At 40.2% G+C, this 20,242-nt stretch overlaps 1 protein-coding gene across 2 annotated transcripts in view; it reads right to left on the reverse strand.

Moving 5' to 3' along the window:
• The window catches only part of LOC130277366 (calcium-activated chloride channel regulator 1-like), a 52,619-nt gene that overhangs the window by 11,072 nt on the left and 21,305 nt on the right, over positions 1–20,242 (reverse strand). For both annotated transcript variants that reach the window (XM_056528013.1, XM_056528012.1), the window contains exons 6-10: positions 16,878–17,099; positions 15,704–15,928; positions 9,407–9,590; positions 2,669–2,775; positions 676–897 (exon numbers count right to left, since the gene is read on the reverse strand). In XM_056528013.1, the coding sequence (XP_056383988.1) occupies positions 676–897; positions 2,669–2,775; positions 9,407–9,590; positions 15,704–15,928; positions 16,878–17,099 (960 nt within the window). The remainder of the gene's footprint in view (positions 1–675; positions 898–2,668; positions 2,776–9,406; positions 9,591–15,703; positions 15,929–16,877; positions 17,100–20,242) is intronic.

Below are 20,242 nucleotides of genomic sequence, written 5' to 3' on the forward strand. Positions count from 1 at the left end.
AGCTGCAAGGATTATGGGACAGAGGGAAGTATGACTTTAGAGTCAGGAACCACAGAGTTTTATTGTCTGAGTAAAGAAGACAGGACAGCACTCACCATTCAATGAAGCTTTATTGGAGAATTCCAGTGGTAGCAAACAGGTGAAGTGGTGGAGGCGGGAGAAGTAACCAGGACAGACTGTTTCACGCTCTCACAGCTCTTCTTCAAGCCGGCTTGAAGAAGCGCTGTCAGAGCGTGAAACAGTCTGTCCCAGTTCCGTCCCCCGCCTCCACCACTGCACCCGTTTGCTACCACTGGAATTCTCCAATAAAGCTTCATTGAATGGTCAGTGCTGTCCTGTCTTCTATACTCACATTGTATCTTGAACCCTATCGGACATTGCACCGCCGACATCAACTCTAGTCTGGGTGTCACTACCGCACTCCACCGCCATCTATCCACACAGCCTTAGTCCTATTAGTACCGGACCATCTTACTTTCTCCCACTTAGGAGTTTTATTGTCTGTTACCATGGTGATACATAGGTCTGCACAAGAGCTGTAGACACAAAACAATAGGATGTTTTTAATTGTCATCGTGTCTCATCTCAGAGTCAACTTAGACATAAGAAATTGCAGTTAAAGTGACTGAACTCTATTCATAGCAATTCATCTCCCATATTATATTCGGGACTTACCTCAGCAGTCCCATTAATTTCTAGTCTGGAGGACTTGGTGGCCGAGTCACTTTTAAAATTTGCTGCTGTATATATATTTCCTTTTGGATCCTTTAGGTTAATAATAGGGACTGCAGATTGCCAAGTGACCAGGAAGAAGGTGTTGTTCCCCACCGTTTTATCAATAAACACGGTGCCGTTTAAACAATTCTTGCTTGAAAGCGTTGAAGCCGTGCTCTCCAGCTGTATATGCATTGAAACGAATAGGAGCGAGTCATTATAGAGAGTTAGATGGTACAAAAGTGACAGTGAATACTGTCTAATATTAGACACTAGCTAAGTATGCGCCATTGCCGGAAACTAATATATAGACCGATAATCTCCTTAGGAGACTGCAAAAGCTGGGGGTGTTCTGTAAGCCCTGTACTGTGTATTATCTGCCACCCAGATTTCCCAGTGTCATGAAGAGCATATCTATATGGTAAAGCAGCCAGTCATGCCCTCCCTGTACCCCCACAATGATGTCTTCTCTCCCCTCTCACTTTTCTCTCAGCCCACAATAAATTTTCTATCCCTACTACCTGTTGCTGAACTAACAATTCTCTGCACCTGCCTGCTGGACAGTTAAATCATACTTTACCATGATTTTGATTTAGCATCAGGATGTTACTTCTGGACAATCTCTGCAGCCCAAGAGTAACACGATCAGTCTCATTCTATTCCATGGCACTTCCAGTATTCCTGACTGTGTTACTCTTGAACTGCAGGGACATCCCGAAACTTTACTGTATTTTTATTTTTCATAAAAGAAAGATATGTATCAAGTTAAATGATGGAAATATCTCTAGCCATTCGGAAGTTATGCTGGAACATGCATATACGCATATATATATACACACATACATTAATATATATATATATATATATATATATGTATACAGTGGTCCCTCAACATACAATGGTAATCCGTTCCAAACGGACCATCGTTTGTTGAAACCATCGCATGTTGAGGGATCCGTGTGATGTAAAGTATAGGACAGTGGTCTACAACCTGCGGACCTCCAGATGTTGCAAAACTACAACACCCAGCATGCCCGGACAGCCGTTGGCTGTTGGTTGTAGACCACTGTTAGAGGAAGTTGTACTCACCTGTCCCCGCCGCTCCAGACCGTCACCGCTCGTCACCGCTGCCTGGAATGTCGCAGTCCATCGCTGTTGCCGCATCCCCAACGCTCCGGCAAGACCACTGCTTCCCCGGCATCCGCGCTCTCCGTCGCCGCCATCACGTCGCTACACACGCTGCTCCTATTTAATGACTGGACGGCGTGCGCAGCGGCGTGATGGCGACAATGGAGAGCGCCGACGATGCAGGGGATCCCGAAGAGGACGCTCCGGAGCCCCGGGGACAGGTAAGTGATCATCAGCGGACCACACGGGGTATCGTAAACGGCTATCCGGTGGCAGCTGAAGCAGTCTGCGCTGCCGGATAGCCGTTTATGCGATGGCCCCGACATATAAAAGCATCGTATGCTGATGCTGCCTTCAACATTGGATGGCCTCTGAGAGACCAGCGCATGTTGAAATTATCGTATGTCGGGGCCATCGTAGGTCAGGGGATCACTGTATATATATATATACACACACACACACATTTTTAATGAGCTTTTACAGTTTATTTTAAAGGATATATATATTTGAAAAGAGGAGAAGAAATTACAGATCTGGAACTTCTTACTCTTGTAAACCTAATATGCCCATGCATGAAATTGACAACCCAACTGATTTGACGTAATGCTTCATTTCTCCAGTGGGGGGCGTTAAAGGGAATTGAATAATTGCTGCATGATTCCCCCACAGATTTTTCTTGACTGTTCATCACCCGAAGATTCTCTAACAAAAGTAAGTTGCCCAAAGTCTTACATTAAAGAAAATACAGGAATAATTCAAAAATAGTGCAAAGTCTCATCCACAACAAAAAAGCATGATAAATAATACCAAAGACGTAATACAATACCTGAATAGTCTGTTTACTGATGTCCCCAGCTCCAGATGCCATTGAAGTAAAAGCATCAATCAAACCATTGGCACTGAAGCTGTCTGAAGCAAAATACTTCGAGCCACCTGTAAATAATAGAGTTAATAAAGTTGTGAATAAAATTCCAGTGACACATTAAACTGTTAATATTCTCATATTAATATTCTCAGTATTTGTTCCTTGTTTGGAATTGTTTGATCTATCTACTGTATATCATCAGCGAATGCTTTCTGGGACTTTCTAATGTAACCAAGGGTGCTTTAGATTCTATGGGGGGAGTTGTATCCAAACCCCGCCCAGAAAAAAAGTTGCTGAGTTGCCCATAGCAACCAATCAGATCACTTCTTTCATTTTTGAAAAGGCCTCTAAAAATGAAAGAAGCGATCTGATTGGTTGTTATGGGAAACTCGGCAACTTTTCCTCTGGACCGGTTTTGATGAATCTCCTCCTATGGGTATGATGGCTACCCCTTGTAAAACATAAAGCTATACCATGGTATATAAATACATAATGGGCCAGATTTATCAATCTGCCTGAAACCAAACCTGTCTGATCTTGCCCACAGTAACCAATCACAGCTCAACTTTCGTTTTACCAGAATTTGTTATGAGATAAAAGTTGAGCTGTGATTGGTCGTTATGGGCAAAACTAGACCGGTTCGGTTTCAGGTAGATTGAAAAATGTATTCCTTGTTAGCAAATTAAGTACGGAAGAACCTAGGGGCGGTGTCCTATTGCTATAACATAGTGTAATAGTGTTACCCATGTGGGACTGCATCAGTATGCTGCCGCAACCTCTACAGCTGTTTCGGTTCCTTCCTCAGTGTGCCCCCGAGGAAGGAGCCGAAACAGCTGTAGGGGTTGCAGCGGCATACTGATGCAGTCCCACATGGGTAAGACTATTACACTGTGTTATAGCAATAGGACACTTTTGTAACTACCTGTTAACCCTCTCATGTATAGTGCCTCATAGGATAGGAGTACTAAGATAGGTCCTGAGATATTGTTTAGCACTTTGAGTAGTGGCAATACTGGTTGTATGCGATTCTCTAGCTTTATGATACATATTGAATATATATAAACTGTGCCAGATGTCCTCACATTTTTTATGGGTATTCCTGCCTTCATATTTTAAATATTATTGTTGGTGCAATATTTGGCATAAAAGTTATAATAATTTGTAATCAATACTTTAGTAGTGTTTACTGTATACAATATATATAAAGTTGCACATGCTGTCATGATGGTCGTGCATATTTCACGTGTTACACCACACACTTGCCCCACAATAGTCAGGCGTACATCACGTTAGATGTCCACTACCACTCACAGGCGCCACTACAATCAGTAGCAGTTTGTACGTACATAATGTGGGTGCGGTGCATGCACTCATGGTGTTGGGCCGTAAATGGTAGTAACGCATAGCATTATTCTGTACATATGCTCATAGCAATCATACTGTACATATGTTTGTTGCATACATACTGTATTATGTTTGTAGCATGTATACTGTACATGGGCTTGTAGCGTTCACTGTTTTAGCTTTCATAATGTTCACACGTTTGTAGTATTCATACGGTACATACAATTGTAGCATTCAGATTGTATATATGCTGGTAGTATTCATACTGTACATGCGCTCATAGCATTCATACTGTACATGCGCTCGTAGCATTCATACTGTATATACGCTTGTAAATCAGGCTGTACATACGCTTGTAAAATTCATACTGTATACAGGCTTGTAGCATTCATACTGTACAAACACTCAAAGCATTATACTGTACATATTAGTAGTAGTAGTAGTATTCACACTGTTCACACGTTGTTAGCATTCATACTGTACATATGGTTGTAAGTCATACTGTACATATGCTTGTAACATTCATACTGTACAAATGCTCGTAGCATTATACTGTACATACGCTAGTAATAGTATGCATACTGTACACATGCTCATTATATTTATACTGTTACACGCTTGTAGCATTGATACTATATGTAATTTTTGGACATGCACAGCATTTTATTGTGCATAGCATACTGTACATGCGATCATAACAATCATTGTACATACATAGCATTCTTACCATGCATACTGTGTATGCACTCAGTATTTTGCTGTACATGCACTAGTTCATAGAGTTGATATCGCATATGGTCGTAGTGTTTTATTTCAGGATCTCTTTACGCTCATAACGTTTATATTAGTGACATGTCAGTAGCATTATGCTGATCACATACTCCTAGCACTCACAAACCATGTAATACACTCATAGCATTTATTGGTCATGCGCTAGTAGCATTACATTGTTTTATGTTACACCATATAGTGCATAGCGTACATGCTGCACACACGCTTTTAGCATTTATACTACACATACACTCTTAGCATTTACACTACACATACGCTCTTAGCACTTATACTACACATACACTCTTAGCATTTATACTACATATACGCTCTTAGTACTTATACCACACATACACTCTTACAATTTATACTACACATACGCTCTTAGCACTTATACTATACGTTCTTAGCACTTATACTACACATACGCTCTTAGCATTTACACTACACATACGCTCTTAGCATTTATACTACACATACGCTCTTAGCATTTATACTACACATACGCTCTTAGCATTTACACTACACATAAACTCTAAGCATTTATACGCTCTTAGCATTTATACTACACATACACTCTTAGCATTTATACTAAACATACGCTCTTAGCATTTATACTACACATACGCTCTTAGCATTTACACTACACATAAACTCTAAGCATTTACATGCTCTTAACATTTATACTACACATACACTCTTAGCATTTATACTACACATAAGCTCTTAGCATTTACACTACACATACGCTCTTAGCATTTATACCACACATACGCTCTTAGCATTTATACTACACATACGCTCTCAGCATTTATACTACACATAAGCTCTTAGCATTTATACTACACATAAGCTCTTAGCATTTATACTACACGCTCTTAGCATTTATACTACACGCTCTTAGCATTTATACTACACATACGCTCTCAGCATTTATACTACACATATGCTCTTAGCATTTATACTACACATACACTCTTAGCATTTATACTACACATACGCTCTTAGCATTTATACTACACATACGCTCTTAGCATTTATACTACACATACGCTCTTAGCATTTATACTACACGCTCTTAGCATTTATGTTACACATACGCTCTTAGCATTTACACTACACATAAGCTCTTAGCATTTATATTACACATACGCTCTTAGCATTTATACTACACATACACTCTTAGCATTTATACTAAACATACGCTCTTAGCAGTTATACTACACATACGCTCTTAGCATTTACACTACACATACGCTCTCAGCATTTATACTACACATAAGCTCTTAGCATTTATACTACACATAAGCTCTTAGCATTTATACTACACATACGCTCTCAGCGTTTATACTACACATATGCTCTTAGCATTTATACTACACATACGCTCTTAGCATTTATACTACACGCTCTTAGCATTTATACTACACGCTCTTAGCATTTATACTACACATACGCTCTCAGCATTTATACTACACACGCTCTTAGCATTTATACTACACATACGCTCTTAGCATTTATACTACACGCTCTTAGCATTTATACTAAACATACGCTCTTAGCATTTATACTACACATACACTCTTAGTTAGCATTTACACTACACATACGCTCTTAGCATTTATACTACACATACGCTCTCAGCATTTATACTACACATACGCTCTTAGCATTTATACTACACATACGCTCTTAGCATTTATACTACACATACGTTCTTAGCATTTATACTACACGGTCTCAGCATTTATACTACACATACGCTCTTAGCATTTACACTACACATACGCTCTTAGCATTTATATTACACATACGCTCTTAGCATTTATACTACACATCCGCTCTTAGCATTTATACTACACATATGCTCTTAGCATTTATACTTCACATACGCTCTTAGCACTTATACTACACATATGCTCTTAGCACTTATACTACACAAACACTTTTAGCATTTATACTAAACATACGCTCTTACCATTTACACTACACATACGCTCAAAGCACTTATACTACACATACGCTTTTAGCATTTATACTACACATACACTCATAGCATTTACATTACACATACGCTCTTAGCATTTACACTACACATACGCTCTTAGCATTTATACTACACATACGCTCTTAGCATTTATACTACACATATGCTCTTAGCATTTACACTACACATACGCTCTTAGCATTTATACTACACATACGCTCTTAGCATTTATACTACACATACACTCTTAGCATTTATACTACACATACACTCTTAGCATTTACACTACACATATGCTCTTAGCATTTACACTACACATGCGCTCTTAGTATTTATACTACACATACGCTCTTAGCATTTATACTACACATACACTTTTAGCATTTATACTACACATACACTCAGCATTTATACTACACATACGCTCTTAGCATTTATACTACACATACGCTTTTAGCATTTATACTACACATACGCTCTTAGCATTTATACTACACTTACACTCTTAGCATTAATACTACACATACGCTTTTAGCATTTATATTACACATACGCTCTTAGCATTTATACTACACTTACACTCTTAGCATTTATACTGCACATACGCTTTTAGCATTTATACTGTACATGCGCTCTTAGTTTTATACTTACACTTACACTCGTAGTCTTATACTGGTCACACGCTTATAGCATTTATGCGGTAAAAAAAAGGGTAGAACATACTGTACATATACATGTACTATACTGTATTCTCTTATATCCTGTGCTGTACTGTGTTCCATATAACCTGTACTGTACTGTATTCTCTTATATCCTGTACTGTACTGTATTCTCTTATATCCTGTGCTGTACTGTGTTCCATATAACCTGTACTGTACTGTATTCTCTTATATCCTGTACTGTACTGTATTCTCTTATATCCTGTGCTGTACTGTGTTCCATATAACCTGTACTGTACTGTATTCTCTTATATCCTGTACTGTACTGTATTCTCTTATATCCTGTGCTGTACTGTATTCTCTTATATCCTGTACTGTACTCTATTCTCTTAAATCCTGTGCTGTACTGTATTCTCTTATATCCTGTACTGTACTGTATTCTCTTATATCCTGTGCTGTACTGCATTCTCTTATAACCTGTACTGTACACTATTCTCTTATATCCTGTACTGTACTGTATTTTCTAATATCCTGTGCTTTACTGTATTCTCTTATATCCTGTGCTGTACTGTGTTCTCTTATAACCTGTACTGTACTGTATTCTCTTATATCCTCTGCTGTACGGTATTCTCTTATATTCTGTACTGTACTGTATTCTCTTATATCCTGTACTGTATTCTCTTATAACCTGTGTTGTACTGTATTCTCTTATATCCTCTGCTGTACTGTTTTCTCTTATATCCTCTGCTGTACTGTATTATCTTATATCCTGTACTGTACTGTATTCTCTTTTATCCTGTGTTGTACTGTATTCTCTTATATCCTGTACTGTACTTTATTCTCTTATATCCTGTGCTTTGCTGTATTCTCTTATATCCTGTGCTGTACTGTATTCTCTTATATGCTGTACTGTATTCTCTTATAACCTGTGCTGTACTGTATTCTCTTATCCTGTGCTGTACTGTATTCTCTTATATCCTGTGCTGTACTGTATTCTCTTATAAACTGTACTGTACTGTATTCTCTTATAACCTGTGCTGCACTGTATTCTCTTATATCCTGTACTGTACTGTATTCTCTTATATCCTCTGCTGTACTGTATTCTCTTATATCCTGTGCTGTACTGTATTTTCTTATGACCTGTGCTGTACTGTATTCTCTTATAACCTGTACTGTACTGTATTCTCTTATATCCTCTGCTGTACTGTATTCTCTTATAACCTGTGCTGTACTGTATTCTCTTATAACCTGTGCTGTACTGTATTCTTTTATATCCTGTGCTGTACTGTATTCACTTATAACCTGTACTGTACTGTATTCTCGTATATCCTCTGCTGTACTGTATTATCTTATATCCTCTGCTGTACTGGATTCTCTTTTGAATCTCACTTTGTCCTGCTTAATTACCAGTCTCTCCCCTGCTTCTCCCTCCCTCCCCCTTTTTCTTAACCTTATCTATTTAGTCTATGTTCCTAGAGATGGACAATTTATGGCCTATTTTAGTGTGAATTCTCCACATCTATTGTCTTAACCCCTGCATATTTGTGGGAGGAAACCGGTGTCTTCTGCTTGTGAGCTCAGATTTGCTTTTGACTTGCTAAAGGGAGGAATCCCGAAAGCTTCACTAAAAAATTATGTTAGCCCAATAAAATAGATTTTACAAGATACTGCAACATTTTTTGCTCTCTCTCTCTCTCTCTCTCTCTCTCTCTCTCTCTCTCTCTCTCTGTATATATATATATATATATATATATATATATATATATATATATACCACACTCTGTGGTTTGTGGTTGGGATCATGTCACTATCTATGTGTCAACCTGTCTTGATGTATTTGTCTACAAGATTCAATAGATTCCACCTGTAATGCTGAACAAGTTTTTCTTTTCAAGTAACTTAGAGAAAGTTAAATCTTGCCTCCATAATACAACTTACCTGTGTCATCTGCAACTTTCTCAAGAGCGGCTGCTGCACTGGGTCCAAGAGCGATGACATGAATGATGGCTCCACTGTTTATTATCTCATTATAACAAACTGATGGAAAGCTGGAATCTTCTCCATCTGACAGTAACACTATTTCAGTACCATATGTGGACTTGTCACTGGTTCCTTTATTTACCTAGAATTACCATTTGGTAAAATTAAGATTTAATGGTCAATGAGTGAGTGATAAATGGCCTTTATTTGTGAAAATATGCAACAGCAATAGCACAATGTAGTAAAAAAAAAATCAAAAAAATTGATATCCAGCTCCCAAAAAATAATACACGCTAAAAATTCAAAGTTTAATAATCCATCTTAACATTTAAGAAAAAATAGCACCCATGTGAATGTAAAATCACAGAAATGCTGACATGTTTCGAACCATATGATTCTTAGTCATGACTAAGAACCATATGGTTCAAAACGTGTCAAAGTTTCTATGATTTTTGTTAGTTTTTTCCTTACAGCAATAGCACAATGCAAATGAATGAATTTACAAAACTCTATTAACACACTAGGGGAAATGGGGACAGATGGAGGCATGGCACATGATACACAGGTAGAATATAGCCGTGTATTTGATAATGCTAGCACAGGGTATACACCACTAAATGCTCATGATCAATAGTCAACATCAAAGGAGTACAGCACCTGAAAAGCTTTGCATTTATTTTGATAAATTATTAGCAATGAAAACATACGGGACTGTAAACAACTTGTGTGTTTTAGGGCAATACAAGTAATAAAAAGAATAAATAAAAACTGCAGTACCCAGAAAAATTATTAGAATTAGGATTATTTTGTTCAGACAGTTTGGGGCGAACTAATATCTATACTGTATATAAGTACTAGCTGAGTACCCGGCGTTGCCCTGTTTTTCCTTCCTAATCATTGTTGGGAAGGAAAATAAACAAAGGAGGAAGCTTTTGAATTCATATCCCGTCCTCATATATTGTTGTCATATCTCAACCAACTATCCCGTCCTCCTATCCCGACCTCCTATCCCGTTCTCCTATCCCGTCCTCCTATCTCGGCCTCCTATCTAGTCCTATCTCGTCCTCCTATCTTGACCTCCTATCCCGACCTCCTTTCCCGTCCTCCTATCTTGACCTCCTATCCTGATCTCCTATCCCGTCCTCCTTTCCCGTCCTCCTATTTTCACCTCCTATCTCGAGCTCCTATCTTGACCTCCTATCCCGTCCTCCTATCCCATCCTCCTATCCTGTCCTCCTATCCCATCCTCCTATCTCGACCTCCTGTCCCGACCTCCTATCCCGAACTCCTATTCTGACCTCCTATCCCGTCCTCCTATTCCGTCCTCCAATCCCGTCATCCAATCTCGACCTCCTATCGCGACCTCCTATCCCGTCCTCCTATCCTTATCTTGACCTCCTATCTCGACCTCCTATCCCGACCTCCTATCCCGACCTCCTATCCCGACCTCCTATCTCGACCTCCTATCCCGACCTCCTATCCAGACCTCCTATCCAGACCTCCTCTCCCGACCTCCAATCCCGACCTCCAATCCCGACCTCCAATACCGACCTCCAATCCCGTCCTCCTATCCAATCCATCTATCCCAACCTCCTATCTCGACCTCCTATACTGACCTCCTACCCCATCTTCATATCCCCTGCTCCTATCTCGACCTCCTATCCTGACCTCCTATCCCAATCTCCTATCCCGTCCTCCTATCCAGTCCATCTATCCCAACCTCATATCTCGACCTCCTATCCCAACCTCCTATCCCAACCTCCTATCCCGTCCTCCTATCCCTTCCTCCTATCGCGACCTCCTATCCCGACCTCCTATCCCGACCTCCTATCCAGTCTTCCTATCCCGTCCTCCTATCCTGACCTCCTATCCCGTCCTCCTATCTTGACCTCCTATCCCAACCCGTGAGGTATTGAAATATCTCCAGCTGTACGGAAGTTATGTGAGAACATACATTTCCCATTGATTTGCATGGGACTTTAAACAAAAGCACTGACCCTCACAAATGGGGGTAGTTAACTATCCTACATTTTAAGTGGACATATAAGTAACATGTGACCAAGTATTATCGAAATATCTCCAGCCGTTTGGAAGTTATGCAGTAACATATATTTCCCATTGACTTGTATGGGACTTTAAACATAAACCCCGCCCCTGGCAGATCTGGGTGGATAAGGGTTAACTCACCTGTCCTATGTTTGTTGTTGACATATACGTAACATGTGGCCAAGTTTCATGTTAATATCTTTAGCCGTTTGGACGTGATGCTGGAACATACACACATACATACACACACACGTTGAGTTTTATGTATATAGATATCGGGGGCTGTATATGGATCTCTCCCATGACCTATTTATACCCAGAACTGTATCTACAACAAGGGGACATCTTCTAGGTATAGAGGAAAGACGGTTTCTGCACCAGCACAGACCAGGGTTCTTTACTGTAAGAGCAGTGAGACTGTGGAACTTTCTGCCAAAGGAAATGGTCATGGGGAACACAATAAGAGATCAGGAGGGGCCCGGACGCATTTCCAAAGTCTAATAATATTTCAGGTTAATAGATTCTATAGAAGGGTTGTTGATCAATGTGTTCATTCTGATTGCCAGATTTGAAGTAAACAAGGAATTATTTTTCCAAAATTGGTTTCAACCTGTGTCTTCTTTTTGCTTACAAGCTATGTATGTTACTTATAGTCTATGTTTAACTGAATTACACAATTTTGCACATGTGGTAGTTTAACAGCCTTTACTTTTTTATTTCTTTGGCTACCACAATTATATTTTTTTATATAGAAATGAAATGTTTACAAACCTTTAAACATTTTTTTTATTGTTTTTCTTTTTAATGAGTAACTTTATGGTATTGAAATGTGTTTCCTAATAAGTTTCAGTCATTTTGATATATAATATGTATAGTCTAACTGGGCAGCTGTGTCAACACTTTATCAAGGGTGGTGTAGGTGAATGATGTTTCTGCACCTTCACTTTGTGTGGTGGTAATGTGTGCATACGCCAAAATTATTAAATTGTTGTATGGCATGAGATAAATATAGTGCTAGTACCCATTGTTTTAAAATGGCATCTCAGTACACCACTTTGTATGGTTGCTCCTCTGAGACTTTTTCAGCCTGGGCTGCTGTAGATTTGCGACCGATTGAGGTCGTTGTGACAAATTGTGCGACCAATCAACATGCATCAGTCCTCCAATGTGCTATATTCTTGGTTTATTCAAACACACATTATATTAACCAGGTCTACAGTTTCTCATGTTTTACTTTCCCGTACTGCTAAACAGAAGGATAGCACTAGCCATGAGGAGGGGTTGTGTCAGGAAAGTACACCATTGGAGTGTGTTGCAGAGGTGGTGGAGATTGAAGCAGTGGCAGGACTGGTGGGGATACTTTAAGGCATCATTGTGGCTATGCTGAGGGGAGCAAGAAGCCCAAGAATTGAATGCAGAGGAGATTGGTAGGGATGATGAAGAGTTTGATTATGACTATGTTGTAGTATTGGACAGGATGTGGGAACCAGTTGAGGAGGAGGGACATGTAGAGAGCAGAAGGGTAGTGGCAATGTCAGTGAAAAACACCGGCGTGGGGGAAGAACACCTGTCAAACGTAACAGATATAGGTATGCTGGTCTGATCAGCTCACGTGAGGGAGACGCTGTTGGATATGTTGGTTTGAAAAAATAAAAACCTTCCATAGAAGGGCAAGCAAGCTAAGGCTGGGTTCACACTACGTTTTTGCCATACTGTTTTCAATCCGTTTTTCTAAAGAAAACCGTATGGCAAAAAAACTGATGGAAAAGTATGGAAAAAAGTTAACCGTATGCGTTTTTAAACAGTATACTGTTTTTAAAAGTGCATACAGTTCCGTCAGTTTTTATTTTTAAAAAAACCATACGTTTTTGAAAATTTTGTCCATTTTTAATGGGAGGGGTCTTGGGTGGGGACTTTAGGATTCAAATGCGCATGTGCAAAGTAAAAACGTATACGTTTTTCACGTATGGAACCGTATGCATGTGCGTTTTCCATTGACGTCCATGTTAAAAAAAAACGTATGCGGTTGCAGTACGGTTTTTAAACCGGAGTCAAAACCGTGGTTGACCACAATTTTGCCTCCGGTTTAAAATCCGTACTGCAACCGCATACGTTTTTTTTAACATGGACATCAATGGGAAACGCACATGTATACGGTTCCATACGGGAAAAGCGTATACGTTTTTACTTTGCACATGCGCATTTGAATCCTAAAGTCCCCACCCAAGACCCCTCCCATTAAAAATGGACAACATTTTCAAAAACGTATGTTTTTTTTAAAATAAAAACTGACGGAACTGTATGCACTTTTAAAAACAGTATACTGTTTAAAAGCACATACGGTTTACCTTTTTCCATACTGTTCCATCCGTTTTTTTGCCATACGGTTTTCTTTAGAAAAACGGATTGAAAACAGTATGGCAAAAACGTAGTGTGAACCCAGCCTAAGACGGATGCATCCTTTTCTGCTTTCTTTCCATGTATCTGCCATAGAAGGGGCACAGTCAGGTGGTTGCGTAGCTGTCTGGTATTGGTGTGTGGAAATTCTTTTCTACCTGACTGGATGCAGGAAACGTGGCACTGTGCTGCCTCTACAAACAAAAAGTAAGCTGTGACCATTGTCCGAGTGTAGGAACTATGGCCCAGATTTATCAAACTGTGTGAGAGAAAAAAATAGAGTGATTTTCCCACAGCGACCAATCACAGTTAAGCTAACAAGCTCTGGGAAAGTGAAACCTGAGCTGTGAAATACATCTATTATTTTCTCTCACACAGTTTGATACATCTGGGCCTATGTTTCTATGTAGGCACATGAAGTGGCTTCACAAGGCTATGTGGGATAGTTAAAGGGGTACTCCGCCCCTAGACATCTTATCCCCTATCCAAAGGATAGGGATAAGATGTCAGATCGCCGCAGTCCCACTGCTGGGGACCCCCGGGATCGCCGCTGTGGCACCGCGATCGATCTGCGTGTAATGACGGGCAATATATGGGCCGGAGCATCGTGACGTCACGGCCCTGCCCCTTGTGATGTCACAGCCCGCCCCCTCAATACAAGTCTATGGGAGGGGGCGTGGCGGTCACCCACGACCGCCACGCCCCCTGCCATAGACTTGCATTAAGGGGGTGGGCCGTGACGTCACGAGGGGCGGAGCTCGCAAACTCGCTCTGTGTAGTAATGATAGCGCGGTGCTGCAGCGACGATCCCGGGGGTCCCCAGCAGCGGGACTACGGCAATCTGACATCTTATCCCCTATCCGATATTGCTTCTCAAGATCCCTTCTAACTGTCTGGCAGCCAGACTGCAGCCACAGGCAACGCATTCTCTGTCCTTATCAATGTCATGCCCTCTTCCTCAATCCTTTCAGTTATTTATTGGGAAATCTATGTCCTACAGACAACAGCATTTGCCTAATCACCCTGTTGTAATGTGCCCTAATTCGCAGCTGGCCAAGTTGTTGGTGGTGCAGGCACTCGTGTACCAAACTGGTCACTCTACAGCCTTTAAGCTACTAATGGGGTGTGCCCAGCCCAGGTGGCGCATACCTAGTCTCCATTATTTTGGCAAGAAAGCTATCCCCACTTTGCACAGTCATGTGGAGGACCAAGTGGGCCACTCCATACGTTTGTCAGTGTGCAGAACATTGCATGCTACGTTAGATACTTGGAGTAGTAGCTATGGCCAATACATGTATTTTACGGCCACTGGTCAACACCCTGCAGAACCAAACTCAACTGCAAGGCCAGGAACTTGTAGCGACACCTTCACAGTTGGGCCGATCATGTTTAACTGCTGATACCACCCGCCTATCCTCATTTTCATGTGGATCCTTCTCCTCCATATACATCTTGCATCACTCCACATGTCAACACTCTACTCCCTCTGCCAGCACTACCCCCTCTGCCAGCAAGAGGCATCAGCAGCGACATCTTCACGTTGGAGTAGCAAACCTTGAAACCCCTTCACAAAAGTTTGGTGAGCCCGGGGAGTTTAACTTTCAAATGTTCACTCATCTCTACTGCTAAAATCACTCAATTCTGTTAGTGATATCTTTGACTGCACTTTTCGCATTTAGATCACAACCTTTAGAGTTCTATGTATAGCAGACAAAATAAGTCCAATAGCAATTATAAAGGATATTTTACTACGTGCAAATGTACCTAAAAAAGTAAAACTACATTGTATTGAAGATGTATTTTTTTTATTACCTCAAAACCTTTCCGAATGCCATCACATATGTTTGTTCCTCCACCTGCTTTCCTTTTTAGAAGTTTTTTTAGTTGCTCACGTTGGGCGGTACTAAATATTTGCACCAGGGGTGAAATGACTACAGCAGCACTGGAAAACTCCACAATCCCAACATGTGATCCATCTTCAACTATTTGCATGATAAAAACTTCCGCAGCCTGGACCAGTCTTAAGTCTCGTTCACTCTGTAAATTAATGAATTATTGGAAAATGTAATAAAAGCCATAATGACTTAAAAAACTAATTAAAAACAACAATAATGCACAGCTAAGGGTATAAGGATCTAATCTATAATGGTGAGGATAATCTTACTCAGGCGTCAATACCAAAAGTGGGATATAAACTAACAAAAACTATAATAGAAGCATTTTCAACTCTTCCATGTTTTAGATCCAAACTTTTCTGGCTTTAGCTGACAAATACTGATGAAAAATACCGACCAAAATGTGCACATGGTCAAAGCTAGACAACAAAAGAAAAGCTAGAGGGGTAACTAATCCACTTCTCCTCTCGCTCCTCCTCTGCCTCACCCCTCTGCCAATCCCTTCACTGGCTACCCAATGGCCAACAAACGCAGTTTAAACTGTTCACCACAACAATTTGTCCCCTCCATCTTCAATTTGTCCCCTCCATACCTGGCCTGATCTGCAGACCCTCCCGCCCCCCCCCCCCCCCACAAACACATAATCTCTGTTCTTCTCTTAAACTTTCACCTATGCTCTCCCCTAGTCTGCACTGCATACAACCCTCTCCAAGACATCTCCCGAGCCTACCCCATACACTGGAACTCAATAGCCCGACACATCTGGCTCTCGCCCACCATAAAGACCTTCAAAAACAACCTAAAGACCCATCTCTTCCAGAAAGCCTATGACCTACAATAACCCTGCTGCCTCTGTACTAGAAAGGCTTCCTCCCTAACTTTCCTTCCCTCTTCTTGTAGATTGTAAGCCATTGCAGGCAGAGCCCTCTCTTCCTCTGTCTCAGTATGCCATCGTAGTTGCATTATGTATTTTAACCTATATCATATGCACAGCACAATGGAATCAAAGACACTTGAAAAATGAATAAATAATAATAATTACAAAACCTGGAAATAAATCATAAATAATAGAAAAACATCCAAACACTTACTGCGCCCATACTTCCTGAAACATCAGACACTAAGGTGACCACCCTGTCTGATGACCGAATAAGAGTGACAATGGGTTCAGGAACATTTGTGGATGATACTGGGGTATTCTTGATATCGGTTGAGTTCTCGATGATCTCCCATGTACTGTGATAGTTGCACATTCTGTTTTGTAAATTTGGAGCTTCTGTGTTGTGACTCTGAGCATCACAAAATTCAGATACCTGAGGACATTAACATTTGTTAGCTGAGAATTCATCTACCTTTAACATTAGCAGAGACCACCACCGATTGATTCCCAGATGAATGGACCATGGTACTCAAAATCTGTTCAGACAGAATAGGTTGCCATGACAGTTAATCTATAACACCAACCTCATGCTTCTACAATAAAGATCGATTTGGAACTTAAAGGGGTACTCCTGTGAAAACCTTTTTTCCTTTAAATCAAGTGGCTCCGGAAAGTTAAACAGATTTGTAAATTACTTCTATTAAAAAAAATCTTAATCCTTCCTGTACTTATTAGCTGCTGAATACTACAGAGGAAATTATTTTCTTTTTGGAATGCTCTCTGATGACATCACGAGCACAGTGCTCTCTGCTGAAGTTATTATAATAATAATAATAATAAGTCTTTATTTATTTATTGTTGTCCTTAGTGGGATCTGAACCCAAGGCCCCAGCGCTAACCACTAAGCCACCATGCTGCCCTACATACATACATCTGCTATGCACAGTTGCTAAAATGGACAGAGATGTCAGCAGAGAGCACTGTGCTCGGGATGTCATCAGTGTTCCAAAAAGAAAGGAATTTCCTCTGTAGCATTTAGCAGCTAATAAGTACCGGAAGGATTAAGATTTTTTAATAGAAGTAATTTACACATATGTTTAACTTTCTGGCACCAGTTGATTTAAAAGAAAAAAGGTTTTCACCGGAGTACCCCTTTAACAAATGTGTTCCAAATTTTAAACAAAAATTTTAATTCAGCCAAATCCGATATTACAACCAACAATGCCCAATTTTGACTTTGGGCAAAACATTACAGAAGCAGGAACTCATATCAAAGACAGAAATCCCTGCTCCTGTACTTACTGAGCAGCAAGGCTTACACCGTTTGCCTCGCTGCTCAGTTGACATTTTGATTGCTACTGAGGTAAATGACAACTCTGTATGACTCACTTGGACTTAAAGGGTAACTCTCATTAAAACAAATTTTTGCTATTGCACTCCTTATGGTAAATAAAAAAATATTTCTAATATATTTTTTTTTAATGAAATTTTCTATGTTTTATTTGTGCTTAAAAAAGCTCAAGAGCACATTTTCCCCGATCTCATACACAGACTTAGGACCAAAGTCCATACACAGAAAGTGCAGCCTGGAATGCTGAGGGGGTGTGTCCAGCATCATCCAATCACAGCTCCTCTCACACTTAACTGCCATATGCTGTTGGTTGGACACACACCCCTCAGCTCTCCAGGCTGCACTTCCTGTGTTTGGGCTTTGGTCCTAAATCTGTGTATGAGTTGGGGGAAAATGTGCTCTTGAGCTTTTTTAATCACAAATAAAACATAGAAAAACTTCATTTTTTTTAAACAAAGTATATTAGAAATATTTTTTATTTACCATAAGGAGCGCAATAGCAAAAATTAGTTTTAATGACAGCGCCCATTTAACATTTGCTAGAAAGATTTGTGCAACTTACACTACTTAATCTATGTGTGGTTTACTGAGGTTACCGTGTATCACAATACCCTATGGGGAAGATTTATCGAAACCGGTATAGAAAAGTGGGGAGAGTGGGGCATTTGACCATAGCAACCAATCAGATCAATCACTTCTTTAATTTTTCAGAGGCCTCTTTAAAGATGAAAGAAACAATCTGATTGGTTGCTATGGGGAACTGCACCCCTTCTCCTCTACTCAGGTTTTGATAAATCTCAACCTATATGCTTAAAAAATGAATAAACTAAACTAGAAATGACAGTCCTTCTAGGTGAACCACATGTGAAGTTAGAATTATCTGTTCTTCTCTTTCCAGTACAAGCCCACTTATGGCTCTGGAAGGATCATATTTAGCTTCACAACATCGGGTATTGGCACGCTCCCATAGAGTGAGCAGCCATCTCACCTGTAATATAGAAAATAAGAGCACTCCACACAGGGGGAGAAGGACAGGTTGGGCACTCGGGCGCTGCCAGCAACTGTTTTTTTTTTTAACCTTCAGCGGGCCAGGAAGGGGGTAGTAGGAGGGGTAGTTTTTATTGTTTCCATTTTTGTTTTGATAGGACTTTTTTTGTAAATTTTTTGATGGTATATGAAGTGACCAAAAATAGGCAACTCTGGACTTTGGTATTTTTTACGTTTACACCATCGACTGTGAGGTTCAATTACTGTTATATTTTTATAGTTCAGACATTTAAGCATGCGGCGACACCACATATGTTTATGTTTATATTTTTTACATAATTTTATTTGGAAAAGGGACAAATGTAGGTAATTCCAACTTTATAAGTGAGGGGGCTTATTAATTAAAGGGGTACTCTGGTGGAAAACAAATTTTTGGTGCCAGGAAGTTAAACAGATTTGTAAATGACTTCTATATAAAAATCGCAATCCTTCCAGTACTTATCAGCTGCTGTATGCTCCAGAGGAAGTTGTGTAGTTCTTTTCAGTTTGACCACAGTGCTCTCTGCTGACACCTCTGTCCGTGTCAGGAACTGTCCAGAGTAGGAGCAAATCCCCATAGCAAACCTCTTCTGCTCTGGACAATTCCTGACACAAACAGAGGTGGCAGTAGAGAGCACTGTGGTCAGACAGAAAAGAACTACACAACTTCCTCTGGAGCAATTTGAAAGAAAATTTTTTTTCCACCGGAGTATCCCTTTAACTATATGTATTTTTTATTTATTTTTTTACAATTTTTTAGTCCTTAGACTTCATAGGGGACTATTACATGTTATCTTGCAATTGCATACACTGTTTAATGCTGTGCTATAGCATATCATTGATCAGTGTTATCACCGCTCCATTATTGCAGGCTGTCATGGCTTCCTGCACTGAAGGAGTGACGATCGGACGGTGTGGAGCAAGGTAAGGGACCCATCCTTTCAGCTGACTTCATTGCAGTGGTCCTGATCAGCTACCTGACTTATCTGACAACTAAATTTCCAAAGGCCAAAATCGACTTTGATTGTGAAGTCTAAATGGTTAATGGCAGACAACGGCCCGATCGGTATTAGCTGTAGGTGCTGATAACAGCTGGGACCCATTGGTATAAAGGACTTTCAGCTCCTGAATGTGGTTAAACAGCAGGGCTTACATTTACGTCCTGTGTCCTCTAGGGGTTAAAGGAGAACTATTGCACA

This window comes from Hyla sarda, chromosome 6 (genome assembly GCF_029499605.1).
Source record: "Hyla sarda isolate aHylSar1 chromosome 6, aHylSar1.hap1, whole genome shotgun sequence".
NCBI lineage: Eukaryota > Metazoa > Chordata > Amphibia > Anura > Hylidae > Hyla > Hyla sarda.